The sequence below is a fragment of the Neolamprologus multifasciatus genome, chromosome 22, assembly GCF_963576455.1.
Source record: "Neolamprologus multifasciatus chromosome 22, fNeoMul1.2, whole genome shotgun sequence".
NCBI classification, from domain to species: Eukaryota; Metazoa; Chordata; class Actinopteri; order Cichliformes; family Cichlidae; genus Neolamprologus; species Neolamprologus multifasciatus.
In genome coordinates, this window is record NC_140459.1 from 8,921,765 (window position 1) to 8,947,051 (window position 25,287).

A 25,287-nucleotide genomic window follows, 5' to 3' on the forward strand; every position below is an offset into this window, starting at 1 on the left:
CTGCACAATACTCAGTTTTGTGCATATTTCCATTGCACTATCTTGTGCCTGTATCGTCCTGGTCTGTCTAGTGTTGCACTGTTTTGTCTTGTGTATTTGCAATTTTTACACATTGCACCTTACGTAGTCCTGTATTTGTCTGTTATATGACATATGTAGCACCAGTACTGTACCACTGTACATGTTTGAAATGACAATAAAAGCCACTTGACTTGATCGGCAGCATTAACTCGAAGCTTCAACTTACTAACTTAAAATTTAGAGAAACTATCTTCAAATGTCGACTTATTAACTCGAAATTTTGAGTTATTTTCCCCCAAAAAATTTAATTTTGAGTTATGGATGACAAGCAAGCTTTTATAGCTTTCTGATTTTAAAGTACTTGAAACTAAAGAAATATTTGTTAGATTACACTAGACTACTGTTAAAAAATGTCTTCTAGCAGCTCAATCATTGTCTCCAGGACATCTTTATGCTGATGTTAGCAGGAAGCTGAAAACTTTGTGATAAACAGTTCAGAATTAGCCATGAATCTAGCACCAAAATTTGCTTGCTGTTATCAAAGAATGGTAAGATTAACTAAAAAAAAGATGTGCATAAATTTTGACTATTTTATTCAGGTTTGGATATAAGTATTTGTTAAATAGTTTCACTTGTTTAAATTGCTTTGAAATGTGTAGATTGCAGCTCATATTTGTGAGTCCTCAAAGACTTACACATAAATCCCTGTACACATCTGCAAATCTTACTTTACACTTTTGTATCATATTACATGCATTTGTAAAACTTTTAATGGAATTTGGCTTGTAGGTTTACCATCCCAAGCAAAAGGAAGCATAATATATAGCATAATAGGTGCCTTTTAATGTCAATGCAAGAGCAGCACAAAGGAGATTAAGTTTATCACAATTAGTGCACTGGTGTCCAACGCGGCTGGAATTAAGTTTTGATCTTAAATCCTCCGTCTTAGATGTATTTTTCTGTATGAAAGCCTCTGTAGCACAAGTTTAACTAAAATTAACTTTACAACACTTTGTTTGCATACGCAGCCTATTGCGGACACAGTAGCGGATTTTGATATGGGCGACGTGGGCAGTTGCCCAGGAGGGCATCGTGGTGGGGACGCCATCATGGCATTGGCAAAAAAAAAAAGTTGCTAGCACCCATGCTGCCCCAACATCATGCCAACTCATTTTGGGAATTGTGCTGGTTTTCGTTTTTCCATTGCCCATTTGTGATGAGTAAGGGCACCCTCTACTTACGAGGTGTGCCTGCTGCTTGCTGAACAGGGAGGAGAGGGGCGGGACGGCGAGGGATTCTCTGGCTGGCTGGAGCGGCATCGAACAACTAGATATGAAATATGAAAAAAACCTCGACATGAAACTTGATGTAAAGAACATGGCATGACAACAGACGACCAGTGATGAAATAACTAATCATTTGATATTACCAGAACTGCCTTTATGTGAGTAATTTACACAATAACAATGAGGGATAATTGGGAAACTTTAAGGGAAACCCCTGTCTTGTTAGGAGCGACTGTATCCATCCCACTTTAGATGGAGACCTTCTCATTTTTAGAAATCCTTTTGAGAAAGCTGGCCACTTATTCGACTCTCCCAAAACGTGACTATCCAGAGTTCGGACCAGGAAGCAGGAAGCTTTCTCAGTCCCTGTTAATACATTATTAATAATTTACCAACAAATTGATTCACTCTTCCTTCCAGTCAAGGGGTGGAGCAGTGGGATCAGGGTGTGGTGTCAAGGAAGGCTGACCCACATAGCTGACCTCCATCGCCTAATCACGTCTACCCATTTAAGTAGGCCACCACGATATGAGGAGCTGTGTGTGGTATGGCGTTATTTTTGTGCCACTATTCTGAGCGCACGTAAAAAAAAATTGAGCGCACGTAAAAAAAGTTTGCAGGTGCAAGTGTTGTATTTTGAGGAGAAATTTTTTTTGAGCGAAGAAAAGCTGAATTTGAGTGAACAGAATTCATTCCTGCATTCAAAAAATGTATTTCAGTGTTTGCTATTATCCACACACACACAATAGCAGCCCCTCTCGCTCAGTTTTTGCATTTGCGCTCGCTCGCAATGTGTTGCTCGCGCTCTCAACATTTCTGCCCGTGCGCGCTCAACTCTTTCTCTATACCGTCATAGTTGTGCCACAAAACCAGCCAATCACAGACTTGGATGCAAAAAAATCTGATTGGCTGTTCTGGTCTCCAATCAGCTCGAAATGACGAAATGCAATATCCCAGAATCCATTTCGTCCAAAACTCAAACGAGGCAGTGGCGGAGGAAGGAACACAGATGCTGTGTCCCATTTCGGGGTATGCACGCTTGAAGTACGCATTTTAAGTGCGGTTACGTCACCGCCACGCGACGACGGCTGTCCCAATTCGAAGTGTACTTGAAATGCATACTCCAAATGCGCCGTCGATTTCCCCAAATATCAAGCGTGGTCCGGTGCACGCTTCGTGGTCCCATATATCCCACAATTCATAGCGCGGCGGTGGGTGTGGATAATTTTGCCGCAAAATACGGCAGAAGGGAGCGGCCGAAAAGTGAACTGTCAAAAGTAAGTACTGAATATGACGTCACTTATTCATGTGCGAATGTTTAATAACGAAGAACATTAAAACATTGCTGTTGGCCACATGTAGGCAAAGTTGTGTGACACTAGTGATGTTTGTACTTTCAGCATTAACTTGGTTTTAAAGCCTCTACTTGTAAATATACATATAGTCGACCTTAATCTTACAGAGAATCTGATGATTTTATGGATAATTAAAGTCAGTCATATATCCACAAACACAACAAGCTGAAAGTCAGTGATATATATATATATATATATATATATATATATATATATATATATATATACATATACATATATATATATATATATAATCTGACAATACTATAATATTGGCCATATTATATTTACATTACCACAGTGAGATGACTTTAGTCTCATGAACAACATTAACTAATTATTGTTTACTAGCTAATCTTAAATGACTGTTCAGTACAGAAATGAAGCCCTTGAATCATGTTTTACAGTCCTGTGGTTTCAGCCTCAGATACTCAACTAATCAAAGTGATGTCATGACAAAAATGATTGACCAACAAAACATTTTTCTCCTTCATTTCTGTCAAACAAAGCTGTATGTAACGCGGTTAGTATCATGGTTGCTAGGCAACCTGAACAGCGCGACGAAGCATATACCGTCCCATTTCACAAGCCTCTCACTTCCGCACTTCCCGTACTTATAGTACGCACCGTCCGTAGTACGCGTAGTGTGCGTACTTCAAGCGTGCATACCCCGAATTGGGACACAGCAAGAGTGGCGGAGTTTGAAATATTACTCTTTCTGGGTCACAAAATAAACTTTTAAGATATTTTCATGCGAGAATGGTGCTGTGTAAACTTCAAATATCTGCTCGATTCATCAAGACATCACATATTTGCATAGTGCTCTAACGTTTTCGGAGATGCCTGTTACCCACCAGCTGACCGGGTGGTCACTCGTGTTTCTGTAACAGTTTAACATATGACCATTGCTTGAAAAAATCAGAGCAGCACAAGGCTGAGACAGTAATGAAATAAATAACTAATACTTTGATATTACCAGAACTGCCTTTATGTGAGTAACTTACACAATAACAATGAGGGATAATTGGGAAATTTTAAGGGAAACCCCTGTCTTGTTAGGAGCGACTGTATCCATCCCACTTTAGATGGAGCACTTCTCCTTTTTAGAAAGCTGGCCACTTATTCAACTCTCCCAAAACGTGACTATCCAGAGTTGGCACCAGGAAGCAGGAAGCTTTCTAAGTCCCTGTTAATACATTATTAATAATTTACCAACAAATTGATTCCCTCTTCCTTCCAGTAAACCGTTTGTAGCACAACTACAAACGGGAGGGGTGGAGCAGTGGGATCAGGGTGTGGTGTCAAGGAAGGCTGACCCACATAACTGACCTCCATCACCTAATCACGTCTACCCATTTAAGTAGGCCACCACGATATGAGGAGCTGTGTGTGGTGTGCAGCAGGAAGCAGTTGAAAAGCTGCTGCAAAGAGAGATTTAGCAAATAAACGGGCATCCATTGTGCAACGTTGTGGGTTTGTTTAAATCAACAGACGTTGCCAAGTCATAACTGAAAACCCAGTTTTATTTGTTGTTATCTATTGGCATTACTCAGAGCTTCTGTCTAATCTCTCAGACTTTTTATCTGATGAAATAATTATTGTGGGTGATTTTAACATCCATGTAGATGCTATAACAGCCTCAACATGGCATTTGATCTGTTATTAGACTCAATTGGCTTCTCTCAAAATGTAAAAGAACCCACCCACCACTTTAATCACACTTTAATCTTGTTGTAACATATGGAATAGAAACTGAACATTTAACAGTGTTTCCTGAAAACCCTCTCTCGTCTGATCATTTCCTAATAATATATGCATTAACAATAATGGATTACACAGTAGTGGGGAGTAGTTTACATCATGGTACATGCCTCTTTGAAAGTGCTGTAACTAGGTTTAAGAATATGTTTCATCCACTGTTACCTTCTCTAATACCATGTAATAACACAGAGTGTAGCAGCTACCTGAACTCCCACAGTTATCTTGTTAATAATTGTACATCTTCCTGGCGTTGCGAGTCTGGATACTGTAGCACCTCTGAAAAAGAAAGCTTCAAATCAGACGTACTCGACTCCCTGGTACAACTCTCAAAAACTCACCATGAAGCAGATAATTCATAAGCTTGAGAGGAAAGGGCATATCACAAATTTAGAAGATCATCATCAGAATTTCAATTCTGTTTACATTATAAATGCTTCCTTTAAACAGTATTATTAGAAGGTATAGCCTACATTTTCACGGAAGTGAGATAGCACACACAAATTTGTTAAACTGTAGGAATTTCTTAAAGATATAAAGACCTGGATGACCACTAATTTTCTTCTTCTAAATTCAGATAAAACTGACTTTATTACACTTGACGCAAAAATCTTAGAAACATGGTATCTAACCAGATGCTTACTCTGGATGACATTACCTTGGGCTCCAATAACACATTTTTGACCATGATATGTCATTAAATGCACGTACAACCCCAATTCCAATGAAGCTGGGTCATTGTTTCAATAGTAAATAAAAGCAGAATACAATGATCTACATATCCTTTCAACCTACATTCAACTGATTACACTACAAAGACAAGCTATCTAATGTTAGAACTGATAAACTGATATTGTCGTTTTCTAAATCTTCACTCATTTTGAATTTGATGCCTGCAACGTGTTCCGAAAAACCTGGGACAGGGGCATGTTTACCATTGTGTTATTTCTGTGTCAAGAGATTTATTCTAAAGACACTTCTTCAGCTAAGAATCTAAAGGTAGAAACACACAGACGCTGCAGCATTTACTTGCAAGGGCATGATCACAGAATGCTCACACCAGAGTGGGGGCCCTGTGATGTGCGCTCTGTTCTTGCACTTGTCTTTATTTATATACAAAAGTAATACAACAGTGAATATGTCTATTCATAGGCAGAGGAATGTTAGTGTGTAGGGAGTGAAGATAAAAGTGGTTCAGGTGTATGTGTGTGTGTTATGAGATTCAGAAGGACGCGGCCCCTCTTCTTGTTAGGGAGCGCAGATAAGTGTCCAGCTCTCCTCTCCCTGGCAGGAGTGAAATAATAACAGCTTGTTCAGCTATTATCGCTGTGAGAAAGAATTTATAAAACAGTCTTGTAGTGGACAACAGTCTAAGTCATAAAAAGGTCATCATGCAGTATTCTATCATATGCATGTACATGCATACATGTTACAAAGACAAAAAATAAAAATGTCCCAACTCCAATGAGTAGTCTTTTTAGCACCTGTTGCCAGGAGCCAGTGTAAAGCCAAGAAAACCAGTCACTTGTATTATTTACATAGTCCTGATTTTGGGCCTGCTGGATCTGTCTCAAAGCGTTCAGTGCATCAGTCATGTTTGATGAGTGTACATTGTCTGGTATGTAAGTGCAGCAGGTGTTGTTGAAGAGGACACAAAGTCCCCCTTTCTCTGCTAGTATCATGTCCAAAGCTACTTGATGTTGCATCACTGCAATCCGTAATGCATTGATTTCCTGATCAGGGTTTTAATAGTTTTGCAATTTTCATTAGTTTTTATTTTTATTTAGTTTTGACTTCAGATTTTCAATTTTATATCAGTTTTAATTAGTTTTTACCAATTGTTTGCTAGTTTAGTTTAGTTTTTATTTTTTTGAAAATCCTTAGTTTCAGTTTAGTTTTGATTAGTTTCAGTTATAGTTTTAGTTGTGTTTGCAATAATTAAGTGTAACAAAATCCCAGTTTCATCATATCAGTCACTCTGCTCATCCTTGGGTATGTTGCTATTCCAGCTACCATACTGCACCCTGGACAGGTCGCCAGTCTGTCGCAGGGCTAACACCAGAGACAGACAACTCACATTCCCACCTATGGGTTCTTTAAATAAATAAATAAATAAATAAAGGAAGATGAACAACCATTGATACCAGGCAACTATAAAATGTATATCTTGGCCCCAATGAGACTATTAACTCTCGCAGCACCGGGTGTTCGTAATTGTGGTTCAAGTGAATTGATAAACTTTTTGAAGGTAATTGACTCACACAGTTGTGTAGATATCCCCGTCCTGTTGTCTCGGGATGCATCACGCTGCCTTGCCTGGGGTTAGCTTCTGTTTTCTGGGGATGAGGGTTGAGTGTGCTCCCTTACCTTCTCAAGGTAAGCTAGGTTAGCCTTCTTGTGTGAGCTTTTCAAGTGCACTTTAAGGTTTGTGGGATTTTTTTTCCCTTTAGAAATGTCCCTCATAATTTATCTCTTTCCACTACAAGACACTTGCTTTATCCAAAACACAGTCATATTCAAAGTAATCCCAAATTGGACTCTGGCTCCCGACTTTTCCTGACATGATTCTGCGCGTGGACGGAGCAGCAACACAGACGACTCGACTAACGTACTGCCACCTGCTGGCATAATTAGACACAGCAAGAAAAAAATCTGTAAACTAAACTTCATTTTCACCCTTGACTCTTGTATGACACGCACACATCAATGAAAACTAAATACATTTTTGCTATAAATTCAGTTAATTTTAGTTAGTTTTGTGAACACTCTTTCCAGTTTTAGTTAGTTTTCCTTTTTTTGTTTTTATTTTTATTTCCATTAACGAAAATGTTTTTCCACTTCTAGTTTTCGTTATTTCGTTAGTTTTCGTTAACGATAATAACCTTGTTCCTGATTCTACTGTTCGCTGATCTTACACGAAGCGTTCAAGAAGAGTCCAAAACGGTAGTCCAGAGTTTCAATCCTCAGCATGTTTTTTCCGGTTCCCACCCAGGGGAACAATGAATGGAGTACTTTCTGTCCGGTAGTCCACAGTTTGAATTCCTTGGGTACATCGCTCCCCCATATTGGGTCATGCGGTTGAATTTCAGGAGGCGTTGATCTTCTTTTCCGGCGTACTGTAGAAGTGGTGTTTACTGCGGTCATTCTGAAAGTGTGGTCTGACAGGAATATAGGAGCAGCCTGTCCAGCCTGGGGGCAGTATGAAATATGCCCGTTGTCCACATAGCCAGGCCATTCCTTGCACCCAGTATGTGCCATTAGATGGTCCAGTCGTGTTCACAGGGGCACCTTCTCCTCCTCCAGCGGTCCGGTTGCAGTTGATGGTGTTTCCAAGCGGCCTGCTACCTTTGCTTTGTTTATAGCACATGGAGTGGTTCTTCCCTGGAGTTTGGTCCAAGAACACTGGGAAATGGATGGATGTATTCCGGTTTGTCACATTGAAGTTGATCCAGAAAAGTTGATCACATGCTCCTTTGTCAAGTACAACATCTTCAACGGGGATTTTCTTGTGTTGTAACCCTCCTTGAAGGTTGACATGAAGAGTGTAAAAGGTAGATGGGTTTGTCTCTTCGAGGATGATTTGGCTGTGTTGGAATCCAATGCCAGCGAAGCTAGCGGCACACTTGGCTTGTGTGTTGTTCATGTATTTGCCATATAGTGTAGGGTGTGTCGACGTGCTGGGCATATAAGAACAGACATAACAGTCTATATTTTCCGATTCTGCTCTGGTCCTGTCGTGGATGTAGCGGTACCAGGCATTGTTCATCCAAGGGTGTATGTGGTCTTGTGTCATGTCTCTTAGGTGGGAGTTGTCATGCGTCCATCTTTTCTGCCTGTCTCGTGGTTCAGCTGTTGCTGGCATCAGCTGGGGTCCTGTAAGGGTGAGCGTCGTAGTCAAGGTAACCAAGAGGGTCCACCTTCCCATGGTTGCACACAGGTCCGTCACACCTCGCACCTGGCTGCCCTAGAGTTGATCAGTGGCTGGAGGTTGAAGTGTGAGCAATTCCCTACGGGCGCCCAATCAGCACTCCCCCCTCACCACTGAAGCAATCAAGTGTGGGTGAGATATCCCTAATGTGCTGTCTTGGGGGTGTCGGGGTTTCCTGGGACCTCAACCTTCTTGCAGTGGCTCTGATGTATCCAGGAGGGTCGCTCCGCAATTTTGCAGGCAGTTGGAGTGGTCAGAAGCACTTGGTATGGACCCTCCCACCGTGGCGAGCTCCAATCTTTCTTTGGAGTACTCGAACACAGATTCAATCACCTGGCTTCAACCAGCAGGAAATAGAAGAGTCTTGCGACAGTTTATTGTTCAAAACAACTTCTCTGTTTGTCAACAATTGAGTCATCCAATCTGCCAGAGTGGTTTCACAGATTGATTTATCTAGTGGCTCACTAATAACTGGTAGTGGAAAAGGTCGCCCATGTATAATTTCAAATGGGGACAGTTTGTTATTTCCTTGTGTTATTCTCATCCACATCTTGACCAGGCCTACACATTCTGGCCATGGTCTGCCAGTTTTTTCCATTGTTTTTCTGAGCCTTTGTTTTATAGTGCTATTTGTTCTTTCCACTAATCCTGCACTCTGTGGATGGTAGGCACAATGGTGTTTTAAACTGAAACCTAGTGCTTCAGATACTTTGCTGATCACGTCATTTACAAAATGGGTTCCATTATCTGATCTTATCAGAGTAGGAATACCATATGGTTGTTTTTTGTTTCATGTTTTGCAAAGTTCTGTGTTGGAGGTTGTTGAACTCCAGGCCTCAAGGTCTGGTGTCCTGCAAGTTTTAGATCTCACCCTGGGTCAACACACCTGAATCAAATGATTAGTTCATTACCAGATCTCTGGAGGACTTCATGACTAGGGATGGGTATCGTTTCGGTTTTATCCGATACCGGGGCCAAACCGGTACTTTTGAAACGGTGCTGGTGCTTAAACGGTGCTCAAACCGGTGCTTAAAGAATGGAGAACACAAAATTGGTCCAAAAACCTCTCATGCTTATCTGTTTTTTTGTGAAAAGATAACAATGTTAGCCTTTTCTGCAGCTATAGGGTATATATGGTATCACTCTTGGCTGGAAGCAGTGCTTAAACAATGGAAAAAACACAAACTTTGTCCAAAAGCCTCTCATGTTTAGCTGTTTTCCACTTTTTCTTTGGTCATTTTAGCCTTTTTGGCCAGGGTGAAGGGAGTATCTGCCATCAAACAAGAAGACAGCCGTATCTACGATGGTGTTTGCTAGTTCACCTTACATGCATTAATGTAATAACGTGGTTAGACTACTCAACGTAAATTACACACGAAAAACATTAAGCTACTCACGCAGAGAAGCTGCTGCTGCTGCCATCATCATCATCCTCATCATTTCTGCTACACTGGCAGGGCTAGGGGCCAGGACTCTCCTCTTCGGGTTCTTGGGGGATGTTGGTAACTCCGGGTCCGATAACAGGCACCACACCTGCAGTAGATGTGTGAGGTGTGAGGTCTCGCAGCAAGCTATCAAATACGGCGCATTTCTCGGCTTTTAAAAAAATGCTATGCGTCGCCAGGTGTTTCATCGGATTCGAGGTGTTACCTCCTTTGCACAGTATCAGCTTAAAGCACTTGTTGCAGGCTGCTGAGTTTGCATATTTTGCTGTGAAGTACAGCCAGACTTTTGACCGCTTTGCCTTGGGCATTTTCAATTTGTAGCTCTGCTCTAAAAGAACGTACGTACCTGGACCCGCCTACTATCCTCAAAACGTAAAATTATTGGCTAGAATCTAAAGTGTATCACAGCTCAGGAAAAAAAAGCACAGAAATAAAGCACCGAAATGTGCGCTGCTTTTCGGTCTGGTTACTACCGTTTATGTCAGAACCGGTGCCATCATGGCACCGGATATCGGTACCCATCCCTAGTCATCAGTGTCTAGTACTGCTCCGTGTTTCAGCCCCTGTTTTCGTTCTGTTGGTGGTGCTGCTTTTGTTCGTCCTGCAGTACACATGGTGGAATGGTGTTGTTTTCATGAGTTGTTAATAAGACTGTGGTTGCTATGGCTGCTGTTTTTGCAGTTTTGTCAGCAAAATTGTTTCCCTTTGTAATTTCAGAGTCATCCTTCTGATGTGCTGAACATCAGAAGCAATTTGTTAAATGTCGTATCACATAAGGAGTTTCCTCCCATGTAAACATATGTGTGTCATGATAAAACCTTCCTTCACACACTAGAAATAAGAAACTAATTTCAACCGTTGTTACATCTTATTCACTTATTTTATAATCCAGTTATTTTTCCAAATCTAGTATCAATCAACGAATTTGCATATCAGCTTATAATGTGCTAAGTTAATAGGTCAACAGAAATGCACGTTCAAAATATTATCACAAAAGAGAATTTCCTTCATACAGTAAATTACTTGTGTTGCAGCAATCAAACTGAAAGCGTCTCACAATTTAATGTATTACCAACTAAATTTATTGTCTGATTGCTGCTTGGTCATACCAGACTCTCTCTGACTTTATTTTTTCTTCTCTGTTTTCACAAACGTTTCACCTAATTGTCCTGCTGGAGAGTTAAATGTCAGCAGCAGATAAATTCAGCATTTGATAACAAACCTCTGTTAAATCTTCCCTGTGTTAACACCAATGAGAGATATAGAGGCTCATGTATAGTGTGTGCTATAGTGTAAGCTGTTCTTCATTGCATGTATGTGTGTTAGTATGCTTGCATGCAGGGCCTGTGGGCCTGTCTCACCCAAAAGGGCATTTTCTTAACAGCTGCCTTTCTCTCACGTGTGTTAAGAAGGGTAAATGTGCTTGTACTGCTGTAGGCCACATCATACTTCTCGTGTAAACAGTATGTAGTTGCATCATACTTCTGAGTTAAAAGAATGTGAAAATCATTAGATTTATTAGACAGGTTTGTATTATCCTATACTGGTGATTTACTGTGAGTGAGTTACACTGTTTCATGTCATTTCATACTGCTGAGTTATGAAAAGAATATTGTGTTCAGAGAGTCAGGGCCTTTTTTTTTTTTTTTTTGATAGTAAGGAGAAAAGAGCACATACCACGAAAGCGTCACCCCCACCTTTGGTGGAAGCAGAAAAACAGGGAGCCAAGGTCATAACTCAGGCTCACTAAGAGTCAGAAAGAATGTGAATGCTTAGTTTGTGGCTGTGGCGCATTTTGTATGGCTTCTTCTCTTTGTTTAGTAGCTTTCTGCCTTCACCTGAGATGGTGTGCCCTAAGTATGTGACTTCAGGTCTCCGTAACTGGAGTTTATTTAAAGATAAATACGATGATTTCATTTATTGCTCGCAGACGGTAAGTTGCAGTTTTAGCTTACTTCGCCACTTAAACAAAACATCACCCTTTGTTTTATTATTATTATTATTATTCTTTCTCAAAAACAGAAAATGAAATTGTAGTTGTTCTTGGCTAAGAAACACAAAACCTCCCCCTTTTTTTTTTTTCCAAAACAAGAAACTAAGTTTTAACTTTTCTGCCTGGCCACCTAAAACAAAGCAGACAACCCAGCTCTTAGCTGGCTCTGATCTTATCATCATCAAGGTCGCATGGTGAGAGCTACTTCAGAAGTCACAGTACTCCTCACTCAAGCAACGTCAACAAAAAAAGAAACAAAAATACAAACAAACAAAAAAAACCTCAGCTCACTACACAAACAACACAACTGAAAATGCTTTTCTTCTTTGTTCTCCTTAAGCTTTAGAATAAACTTCATCTGTATTTGTAAATCATTTGCCTAATCATTATGTGTCACTGTGATCCACCACAAGTATGATCACAAATTTATTCATTTTTCAAACCAACAAAAACAAAACAAGTTGCAAAAAAGGCTGCTGCCAAAAACAAATCAGAAGTGTGAGGGGGAAAACTGAGCTCACAGACAGCTGCATGTTTGAACTCTCATGCTGCTCCTGCTGTTAAAAAACAAAAAACAAAATTCATCAGCTTAGCAGTGTCCACATATTTAATTCAGCTTCTCAATTTTGTAGCTTTAGCTGTTGTATACAGGGTTTAGCTTATTAGTTGTTAGTATAGGTGTGCTCTATATCTCAACAATATCTCATCTAGGATGACAGGTTTTCAAGCAGGTCAACTGCCTCTATGCACTTAATTAGTTTAGATATTTTCTTTATTTTCTTCATTTCATATGTCATCGTACTGAATTTGAGCAACCTTAAGCTTGATGCAGACTACTTCTAACAATTATCCACCTCACATCATAGCTGACTGAGGTGCCTCTTCATATTAATATTATTTCATTATTAATGCTATTATCTTTTTATATAACAGCAATGGTATATTACAACATTTTATTTATATTTTATTTTGCATCCACCAAGGGTTGCGGGTGATCTGCAGTTTCACCCTTTCCCAAGCTGGAGACATTTTCCTTTTTACACACTTTCCTTGGCTGAACAATGACACGACCTTAATATACTTTATGCATCTCTCTATTTCATTTAATACGTGTTTGTGTGAGTTATGTATTTTCTTTCATTGTTAATACCAGTTTACAGGTTGTTATCCTTGCTATTATTAGTTTGAAGTTCTTATTTTTATTTCCATGTCTATTTAAGCGTTATATGACAGTATGTTTGCACTAAGTACCGCAGCAATTTCCTAATGTTGTAAACCTGCTCAACATTTGGCAATAAAACCCTTTCTGATTGTGATTCTGATTTGAATACATTACAGTTAAGCTTCAATTTAATTTAGCCTTTTGTTCATTCTATTTTATTTTTTCTGTCTCTCCCTTTCATCTGTCTGGGTGCTGGCAGCCACAGTGGTTACAGCTTCTCTGTGTCTTACAGTCACGTACAAAATGTCCCTTTTTTCCACAATTCCAGCATGTAGTGCTAAAATTACTGCTTGGTGTGTGTGTGTAGGTCTGCCTCTACCTCTTGCTCTTCCACTATGCATTCCTCTCCCTTTCTTTTGGATTATTCCTGCTCCGGCTTGTTGTTTTTCTATCCATTCCTCATCAGGTGTTAATTTCGCTTGTTTATTCTCCATGTTCAAAGATTTTGCTGGGCCGTCACTGGCACGCTTGACTTCAGAGTGGTTGCTGATACGCCCTTCTACTTCACTTCTAAAAAAAATGAAGCGGTATCAGTTTTACGAGATGAAACTCAACCGTTCTCCTTTGTCACCAGTAGGTGAGCCTCAAGCAAAGAAAACAAATAAAATAGAAGTAGTTCAGCAGCGTATTGTGCTGTAAAATCAACTTACTTCTAGACACATACACACATAGACATTTGCGCGCTAATTTGTCACGAAGTATTTTATGGTTACCTCTAAAACCAGTCTAAACACAGTTCTTTTTTGGCGAACTTAAACCTATTTTTGTCATGAATCGCTGTGCGGCAGGCAGGAGTTGGACCCAAAATGCAGGCACTCAGGCACGAGGTTTAAACACAAAGAATTCAGCTTTATTTGCTGGCAGAAGGAATCATACAAAGCAAACTAAACTAAACTGGACCCTCACAAACTAAACTCACAGGGAGCTCCACACAGCATGAGGGACGACACAACACTGACTCAGAGAAACACAGGGTTTAAATACACTGGGAAGTAACGAGGGGAATGAGACACAGAAGGAGGGCACAGCTGGGAGAAATCAGGACTGACGAGACAAGGAAAGCAGGACGCATTCACATAAGACACGGACCTTCAAAGTAAAACAGGAAGTATGACATAGAGATGCGAACTTGACACGGTGGAGACAGCAACTAAGAAACACAGAGACAAACCATAAGGTAGAGGACTCTAAGAACCGAAAGACACAGAGGTAAACTCAAACATGCAGACACAGACTTAGACAGAACAGAGGGTACACAGAGAAACATGAAGGGCAAGGGATCGAAACTAGAAACCATAGAATAACTCACACAAGTACAATAATACAAAAAGCACAAAGAACTAAATATGCTGGGTCAGGGGACCCAGGATTTCTTTAAACCTTTTTATATAGCCGTTTTATATATCAAAATAGTGTTTCTCACCCTCAGACGTCTTACTGGTGGTTTGGATCGTCAGACTGAATCCCACCGCTGTGGACCAGACTAAAAACACCGGCCTGGACCCGAATTTACACCTGAACCACTTTTATCTTCACTCCCTACATACTAACATTCCTCTGCCTATGAATAGACGTATTCACTGTTGTATTACTTTTGTATATAAATAAAGGCAGGTGCAGGAGACAGAGCGCACATCACAGGGCCCCCGCTCTGGTGTGAGCGTTCTGTGATCATGCCCTTGCAAGTAAAAACTGCAGCGTCTGTGTGTTTCTACCTTTAGATTCTTAGCTGAAAAAGTGTCTTTAGAATAAATCTCTTGACATTTATTTTGGTCCTTCGAAGCCGGAGCAGAAACATCAGAACTGTTATCTGTGACTCTGTTCCACGATCCAAAAGGGGGACTTTGTGTCCTCTTCAACAACACCTGCTGCACTTACATACCAGACAATGTACACTCATCAAACATGACTGACGCACTAAACGCTTTGAGACAGATCCAGCAGGCCCAAAATCAGGACTATGTAAGTGATACAAGTGACTGGTTTTCTTGGCTTTACACTGGCTCCTGGGTACAGGTGCTAAAGAGACTACTCATCGGAGTTGGAATATTCTTACTTTTACTTTGTGTCTTTGCAACATGTATATTGCCATGTTTAAAGCTCATGATTAACCGCATAATTGTTTCCACTGTTGCTGCATACATAGCCGTGACAAATGATGATGATGATGACCCTGATCTGTTGGAACTTGAAGATTTTGCGTGATTAATGATGATGTGACAGAAAATGTACGACAAGATGTTACATACTGATATCTCACTTCAAAATTATACGTGAACAACAGGTGGGAATGTCAATAGAAAATTGTACTTAGTAGTCAGTATAATCTTTTTGTGATATATAAGTTTGCATATTATAGAATACTGCATGATGACCCTTTTATGACTTAGACTGTTGTTGAAATCAAGACTTGCTTTATAAATTCTTTCTCACAGTGATAATAGCTGAGCAAGCTGTTATCATTTCACTCCTGCCAGGAAGAGGGGAGCTGGATGCTCTTATCTTCAAGAAGAGGGGCAACGTCCTTCAGAATAACACACACACACACACATACACCTGAACCACTTTTATCTTCACTCCCTACATACTAACATTCCTCTGTTAATGAATAGACGTATTCGCTGTTGTATTACTTTTGTATATAAATAAAGGCAGGTGCAGGAGACAGAGCGCACATCACAGGGCCCCCACTCTGGTGTGAGCGTTCTGTGATCATGCCCTTGCAAGTAAAAACTGCAGCGTCTGTGTGTTTCTACCTTTAGATTCTTAGCTGAAAAAGTGTCTTTAGAATAAATCTCTTGACAGTGTGTGTTATGAGCAGTGTTGGGGAGTAACAGAATACATGTACCGCCGTTACGTATTTAAAATACAAAATATGAGTAACTGTATTCCGTTACAGTTACCGTTTAAAAAGGTGGTATTTAGAATACAGTTACTTTGTTGAAATAAATGGATTACACGGCGGTACTTCCCTGTTTCATATTGTGGCGGGTCAGGCCTGTTTGGGTTTTGTCTGACAGCTACGTTCTGTTGTTCCAGGTGGCAGCGTTACGGTTGCCATGGTTACAGGGTGACGCTCTCTCTCTGCGTGTTTCCTGGGTGAGAGAGCGCCTGTTGTTGTTGTGCTAAACTAATAGGCAGAATGCTACAGGTATAGCTCTAAAGAATGTAGCATCATAGGCAGTGTAGTCCGTGCTGCAGGGAGAATGGACTGCCATACCCGTTATGGGTCTGTGAGCGAGGGAGGGAGAAAAAGGAAAAGTACGAGCTGTCATCGAGCAAAAACGGGAGCTGGAAGCATGTAAATATAATAATAACCACTGCAGCCAAGAAGAGTGCCTGACGAGCCCAGTTGTAAGTAAGCTATTAAGCTATTAAAGCTAGTTTTCGGCTACGAGCCCAACACAGAACCCACCGTATTAGTCAGAGGTCCCTTTACTACGGTTCGGAGCCGCGGACCTTCAGTAACAGTAATAAATCACAGCAATAGTACATTCATGTAGTTGTAAACAGCATGATAATATATTAAGTAATCCAAAGTATTCAGAATACGTTACTCTCATTGAGTAACGTAATGGAATACGTTACAGAATACATTTTGGGGCATGTATTCTGTATTCTGTAATGGAATACATTTTAAAAGTAACCTTCCCAACACTGGTTATGAGATTCAGAAGGACGCGGCCCCTCTTCTTGTTAGGGAGCGCAGATAAGTGTCCAGCTCTCCTCTCCCTGGCAGGAGTGAAATAATAACAGCTTGTTCAGCTATTATCGCTGTGAGAAAGAATTTATAAAACAGTCTTGTAGTGGACAACAGTCTAAGTCATAAAAAGGTCATCATGCAGTATTCTATCATATGCAAACTTATATCATTAAAAGCTTATACTGACTGATAAGTACAATTTTATATTGACATTCTGCTTCCCTTTTAACAACACTCTCTTTATTGCATATAATTAACACACATGATTAAAAACTGGAACCATGAACCACGGACGTGCAATCTAATAACAAACAGGTAAGCAGATTTTATGTTGGCTTTGCCTGTGGTGGCATATTGGCTCTGGCATGACTGGCTTACATGCTGCTTCAGTTAATTATACACGTCAATAGGAAATATGACATTGAAAGTCGCTCTGAGAGGGTTGATGTTGCTGCACGTCAAAGTTGCCAACCCTAATAGTTGGGCAGTTATTTCTTTAGGTGTGCCAGGGTCAAAATTGCAGCGCAAGACTGTGGGGTGAGGGTTCAATCAGGAGAGTGTGATGTGGAACTGGGTGTGTTGTTAACAGTCAGCAAAACTAACAAAAATAATGGCTGTTTGATGAAGCTGGACTCGTTTTTTGTTTTTTGTGGTCCTCGTTGTGGCTGCAGCATTGGTTAAAGAGACATTTTTAGAAATGTGCATAAAATAAACAGGCAAGTGTAAGTCTTGCTAGAGCAGCAGTGAGGTGCAGCAGCGAATTCATCCTACTGGCGTGCAAAGTTTCCGAGTAAATGACTGATATAAATAAACAAACCAAACATTGAAAAAAGAATAACTCTGAATCAATGTTTAACTCCTACATTTAACCTGTACATAATGTTTTATCATGTCACAAGGCAGCAAATCGCCACAATGCAAAAGTGGGTCAATTAAATGTAAAACAAAACACAACTTTTCTAGGAAAACAATGAAAAAATTATTAAACAAATCAGAATATCAGAATACTTTATTAATTCCCAGTATATTGCACAAATTACATATTGACACAGGTTGGCAATGAGGTACCCCTCTTACCATACTGTGCTTTATTTTCTCTGTCGAGGATGTGCAAATAGTATGGGTGTGCAACTGTTGCAGTGTGTTTTGATAAAAGAAAATCCTGTGCATTGTCCCACAGATTTAAAAAGACCTCAGCCGCCTTAGAAAATAGAGACGGCTCCAGCCCTTCCTGTAGAGTACAGTGGAATTTTTAACCCAGTCCAGTTTATTGTCCATGTGTGCTTCAAGGTATTTATAGTCCCCCACTATGCCCACATAAACCCCCTGGACTGAAACAGGGGTCACTGGTTTTCTGAACGTCCTAAAGTCCAAAATCAATTCCTTTCTCTTTGTCACATTAAGCTGCAGATGATTCTGCTCCCACCACTTGATGAAGAGTACGCCATCTCATCACCCTCAGCGATGCATCTAAGCACCACAGAGTCATCAGAAAATTGAACAGAGGATTGAACAGTCCCTTGTGATGTCCTGGTGCCAGACACAATGCTGAAGATGCACATTTTGTGGTCTTCCTGCCAGGTAATCAACAATCCAGGATAATATGAGGCATCCACCTGCAGCTTTCAGCTTATCACCCAGGAGGGTCGGCCTGATGGCATCAAATGCACTGGATTTTGGTGTGTTTAGACATGACTGAGCAGATAGATGACGGCATCCTCAGAGGCAGGTCTGGTAAGTGAACTGAAGGGGGGCCAGATGTAGCCCGACCATAGGTCAGAGCTGATCAAGGATGAGTCTTTCCAGAAACAAATACAAAAAACAGGAGTTTCTCTTTATTGTATATAATAAATACACATTACTGTAATGTAGTCAGACTCGAACATCAAGGAAGGTAGTAGGGAAGCAGACTCAGCAGACATTTCAGGTTTCCAGAGGTGAGCAATTTATTTACAGTGAACCCCATCCTACGTGAAACTTACAAAACTTCCCCCCCAAAGTAACTTAATTAACAAAATTCAAAGTACATGGATGCGGTAACACAGCTCACCTTTCCTCTCTCATCTGAATCTGGATTAGACTGGCTATATATATGGCCATCAATTTCCCTTCAATTAGTCCGGCCAGCACCCCTCACTTGAGCTGAGGGACCTAAAACTCTACACAGATGAGTAAAAATGGCAAAAAACCTCCTCACACTTACGATTAGCACATTTACACAACTAAACAGCTCTATTTATGAGAAGAAAAAAAAAGATTCAGCAAATCACATCTGACGTCATCAGCACTTTAAAATGAGGAAATGCTAGGCGGGCCTTTCCCCACACCTGACCTACATGATGTTAAGGAACGGCTGTGTGCAGACAGGAATAGGACCCAAAGTGCAGACTCTGGAGACAGACGTGTAGTGATGTGACGTTCTGTATCGAGGCTTCGAAGCGTGTGTCGAGTAATTGAGGGGACGTTTCCGCGAAGCGCGTATCGAGGCTTGCTTCATTTATGGGAGGAGCTGAAAATGATGACGTCCGAAGCCTCGCTGCCCGGCTGTACCACGTGACTGGTTCATGAAGCGGTTCAAACTTTGCCGCGAGATATGACAGCGATATGAACCCCTCAGACTTCATTCAAAAATGTAGGTGTTTGATGGAGAGTTGCGGTTAGTGAGAGTTAGAGACAGTTTGGAGAGAGTTTGGAGGTTTATGAGAGTGAGGAGAGAAAGTCAGGAGAGAATGGAGCCAGCTAAGAAGAGGAGGATGTCCTCCCCTGTGTGGGAACATTTTGATTTTATTCCTCCCAACAAGTTATGTAAATTTCTACAGAAGATGTATTTTCATAATACTGATGGTGCAATAAAACATATGTTAAGCTGTCTTTACATTTGTACAAGGTGAAGTGTTTGCTATGTGCCAGGGAGCTGGGATATAACAACAACACCTCATCCATGCTTAGGCACTACAGAGCTTTGCATGAGAATAGGGGGAACACCGATTGTGGAGCAAGACCAGGTGAACCATCAAATGCCATGATAATATAGCATGCAGTAATGTTACTAAATGATATAACAATATTATACAATGCAATAATTGACGTGTGTAATATTTATATTTGTGCTTTGTTTTTGTTGTCTTTCCTCAGGAGAACAATCTCAAATAGATGAAGACCTGGTTAGCATGGTGATTGAGGACTCCCAGCCATTTAGCATTGTGGAGGACAAAGGATTTAAAAGATTTGTTAAATCATTAAATCCTAGCTATGTTCTCCCCACTAAAAACGTCATAAAAGCAGTGAAAATTTAGTTTTTACAGAATAAAATGTGGGCAGGACTGAGGCTCAAAGCCTCAGTGTGTAGCTGTCCATACCTGAATGTTACAAAAGCACAACCACTGTCCATACCCCAACCACACCTCACCTCACAGTAAATGATCATTTCCATTTTAAGCATTTCCAAATGATCATTTTCCATACTGCCAGCATAAATATACAAAGTATACTGCCATCACTACAATATAGATGTTTTACACACTCCTTTTGTTGTTGACATTTACAGGCTGTGTGCAAAAGGCCACACTCTTCAAATTCATGCCAACTAATATTTTTACGTCCAGTAGATGTCCTACTAGAGCAAATGAAGCTTCAAGAAGCTTTGCGCTGGGGTGAACCAATTGGATGAAAAGCTTCAGTGCTTCATGAAGCTTCATCTGCCCATCACTACAGACGTGAACTCAAAGTAACAAACTTCCAAAGTACAAACATTAACGCAGGCAGGAACCCCAAAACACACAGCATACGTGAGGGTAGATAAGAGTAGATCACGACACTGACAAACTAAAACACAGGGCTTAAATACATAGAGGGAGCAATCAGGGAATGGGCAACAGGAGGGAGACACAACTGGGGCAAATCAGGCCTAACGAGACAAGGGGAAGCAAAACCACACGCATTAACATGAGACATGGACTTTCAAAGTAAAACAGGAAACATAACACAGACTCACAGGCAAGCACGATAACAAAGGGAACAGAGACGTGGGGCCAGGGCAGACACAGACACTGACTGGACGTGGGGATACTGCAGACAGGGGAGACAGCAACTATGGAACACAGACAGAAAACCAGAACACTAAAACTCTAACCAAACCCCACCCAGAGAACCTAAACTAAGAATAATCCTAAAACCCATAAAGCAAAGCTAGAATATAATGAAATAACAAAATCAAAGAACCAAAAATACAAAACACTGGGTCGACGACCCAGGGACCCTAACACATGAAGGCTGAAAAGAAAGAACAAAGTAAGTATGAACAAATGACTTAATCTGTAACATAATAAAATATAAAGAAACATGTAACTGAGTATTTGCCTTAATTTGCAGAATGTTTTTTTGCCGGCAACAGAATGCTTATACGAACAAACCCAGGATAGTTAGTGCAGCAATGTTACTTTGACAAATACCAAATCATAGCAAATAAATACAGAGACAGAATAATGTGCATAATGTGCAAAAAAAGGTCAACACGTTTGGGTCAAGTGGAGAGCATTACAACTGCTCACTTTGTCACAATTACAATTAAGTTTTTTCCTATTTGGCATCACTGCAGTTTGCACACTGTAGATAAAATAACCCTGTATTAGATAGTATGCAATACTACCTAATACAGGGGTCTCCAACTCCAGTCCTCGAGAGCTACTGTGCTGTAGCTTTTAGATGCATCCACAGTTCAATCAAATGGTTGAATTACCTGTTCAGTATGCCATTGAGTTTGGCAAAGGCCTGGTAACAAGCCATTCATTTGATTCAAGCTGCAAGTTTGCTGTTAGTAATAGTAGTGCTCTAATTTAGATACCTAGACAGATTAGGTTAGATTAGTTGTAGATTATCTGCTGTGTTGTCGTAACTACCACTTATATAAGATAGTTGTGATACTTTGAGCCCTGTGACAGGCTAACAATCTTTCCACGGTGTACCCTGCCTCTTGCCCTATAACAGCTGGGATAGACTCTAGCACAATCACTCCCTGTACCATAATTTTACATAACAAAATGTTGCAATTTTATATTCACTCCAAAGGTCAAGCAGTAAGTTATTTTCACCTCTTTGGCAGTTCTACTCTGTACAGTAGCATGTTTAGATTGTACAGTGGCTTATGTTTTGGTTTAACCCTTTCAGGCTCAAATTAAACTTTTTGTTGCTAATGCACAACCAAGTCCTGCAGTGGTACTTCTGAGTAAAAAAAATCATAAATTATGTATGTGGGGTAATCAGGTTGTTAGTTTTTAACTGTTGCAAATCGGCAACGCCTGCCTTGAGAGGGTTAATATGGGTCACAGCATTTTATCCTGCACACCAACAGTCTTTTCACAATGAAACATAAGGAACAGGCTAGTACTTTGTTACATTAAGAATAATGATGATACAGGTCATAACTTATGTTTAAACATTTTAACATGATTGAAGAGTGTCGAGAGATGTGGGAAAGACAGAGAGATTGAAGTCCCCCCGGCTTACCTGTGATCACATCTGAGCAGTGTTGGTCAAGTTACTTGAAAAAAGTAATTAGTAACTAATTACTGATTATTCCCCCCAAAAGTAATCTCGTTACTTTACTGATTACTTATTTTCAAAAGTAATTAGTTACTTAGTTACTTTTTAGAAACATGATTTACAACCTAAACAGGTTATAAAGCGATAGAGCTCTCAGCCCAATTCTACTTTCTGCCTAATCCATCATATAAAATGTAATCAAATGGAAAAGGTCTCTTTTTAAAATTGGTTTTACTAGTATTAAATCCAGTTCTTTGTATTCTTTAATGGCCAAAAAAGACACGGCTCAAAGTGATCTAACTTAAAAAATGATCTTTAATTTGACATATTCTGGAATATGGAGACTTAGCACAAAAACGCCAGCTCAAGTCTAAAAAGACACCGCAGTCTCATGTTCTTGTGAAAATGTTTGCCTATTGAGTCTGCTTTTGGGTCCACCCTTCGTACTGGCCTTTGGGCCTTCTGACGTGATCCAGTATAAATCTTGGTGAGGTGAAGAAGATATACAGGGTTCTTCTCTTTGTCTTCTGCAAGATAAGCAGTACAGAAGATTGGGCCTTACAGTAAAAAATTCCAGCAGAGACACCAGAGGGATCAACCCCTGCCCAAACTGACCACAAATTGGTGTCATATTTTTGATGTTAGCTTTTGTTTCTTTATCTTCCCATAATGACAGCATTTTCCAATCTACATTCTTCTGATACAAAAATGTGTTTAAAACCTATTTAAAGAGACCCTCTTATTCATAAATAATAATACTGTGAAGATAAAGTTTATATATACTGCTAAGCACTGATACCTTAAGCACTTTTCCTGTAGCTAAGTGGAGGAAATCCTGTTGTCTCAAACACACACAGAGACGCACAGAAGGACACAAACACATGCATATGAAGTGTGATTTAAAGGGGAAGGTACCATAAAGGGTTCAGAGCTCACCCTGCCACCATACTGCAGCATGGGGGCTGGCAGGACGCGACCCGTCACCTGAGCCATCTCATCTCGCACATGGAACTGAAACTCCTGGACAAACAGGTCGGCATCATAGTTTGCACTCCGCACCTAAGAAGGGGACAAAAGTCTATTTATTCAAAGATACCAAAAAACTAAATCTCCCATGCTGCATTACTTTTGGCCTACAGGACACTCACCAGCCTGCTAATCTGCTCTTGTCTGTCTGGTGCAGAGCGGGCTGTGGCTTTTATCATGGTTGATGTTTGGTTTTCGGATAACTTTGATACAGTGCTGTCCAGCTGCAGTGTTGCACATCTCACATTTCAGCATTCAGCTTTTTTCTCAGGAAGGTATTTATCTCAAACCAGTGCAGCAGAGTGACTGACAACAAACCAGCAATCATCTTAAGGTTTGGAAATTGCAAGCACAACAACGCACTGCTGAGACAAAAGCATCTAACGCCGTCCCGTCTGTAACAACTGAAAATAAAATAAAATAAATAATAAAAACAAAGGTCGATCAAATGGACCAATACGGCAATGCCATGATGATCCATTTGGCAAAATAAATCCACTGGGTATCCTTGTTGGTCTTCAGACAACAATTCTGACGGCTAAAGAACCAAATGGGACAGGCAAAACAAAAAAAAAAAAGCATCTAACGCATTTATCAATAAACATCTAGCCAAACGACACCAGCTGTATCATTTACTAAATTGCAGAATATGATCAACTGGAACTAAAAAACATTTTACTATATATAAATCACAATACACAGGACTTGGAATATGAGATAGAAGCGAAGAAGCTGGTGCGGTGATCTATCAATAAATATTGCTGCTACAATACAAATGAACAGCACAACGAGTGGATTAATAAATTATCAGTCATCCGCTTTAACTGTAGAAGTCTATGTGCAAATTTTAATCACACAAAGGAAAATCTAAACCAGTTTTCATATCCATTCAATGTCATTGCCATATCTGAAACTTGGATTAATATGGATACTATTAGATAATGGACATATAATATTGACTTTGAACAGCAAGGTTATGATTCAGGTACATATTTTGGCAAAACAAAGATGGAGAAGGAGTGAGTATTTGGACAAATATTTGAAATTTAAGGTAGTGAATAATATGATAATGGTGATTAATATTGTCTTGGAATGTACAACAGTTGAAATCTATAAAGACAAAAGTAGAAAAAAATTGTTAGTTGTACATACAGAGCTTCAGGTATTGGTACTGAGGCCTTTAAAGACTGGATGGAGGAAACATTTACAGAAATAGGTCACAAACAAAATTTCATTTGCGGAGATTTTACTATTGATTTGCTTAACCCAAATAAACATTAAATAACATTAACACAATGACTGTATGAACCTATTCCCTAAAATTACCAGACCTAACAGAGACGCATTACATTGTGTCACTCTCATAGACATTTTTTTCAAATTACATTGAACATAAGACAGTAAGTAGACTTCTGAGTAATGATATCAGAGACCATCTTCCAGTTTTTATACTCTATGATAGGAATTACAAGATTAATAATTTGGTACTGAAATAACACAAGATTAGGTCAAAATGGTAGGCTTCAAATATTTACTTTCAGCCAGATATAACCAAATGTTACTTTCGGGAAAATCTAACTGTTGTAACTCTGAACAGCGCCTTAACAACAATTCAGATCAATATAAGAATGATGACGCCTTATGTAGACTCCCAAGACATTCTGAGTTGCATTTTTGCATTTTAGCTGTCGTACTTTTCCGTGGCTTGACCTGTTTGCTCAGGTATTGTAACAGTCAGAGCAAGTCAAACACACAGTGACACACCTCATGCAAGTTACTTACTCCGTACTGTAGATGTCCCCAGAAACCATTCATATAATTTTACATCTGCCTCAATCATAAACCTGGGAATTACAGACTGAATGCACAGGTAGATAGAGGAAATTCAATTATGAAGGCAAATACAAGTAAGGAAAGAAGTGAGCCCTTTATGATAAACTATTTGTTTAAGGATAGTGAGAGTGACTTTTCACATTTTGCAATAAGGAAGAGAGGAAGAAAGTTTTTGT

General features: G+C 39.9%; 1 protein-coding gene across 1 annotated transcript; it reads right to left on the reverse strand.

The window, feature by feature from the left end:
- Window positions 1–7,312: 7,312 nt before the first annotated feature.
- On the reverse strand, window positions 7,313–8,687 carry LOC146492890 (uncharacterized). Its single transcript, XM_085149461.1, has one exon. It carries the CDS (start codon window positions 8,343–8,345, stop codon window positions 7,506–7,508), a length of 840 nt encoding a protein of 279 aa, XP_085005587.1. The 5' UTR covers window positions 8,346–8,687; the 3' UTR covers window positions 7,313–7,505.
- Window positions 8,688–25,287: the final 16,600 nt, after the last annotated feature.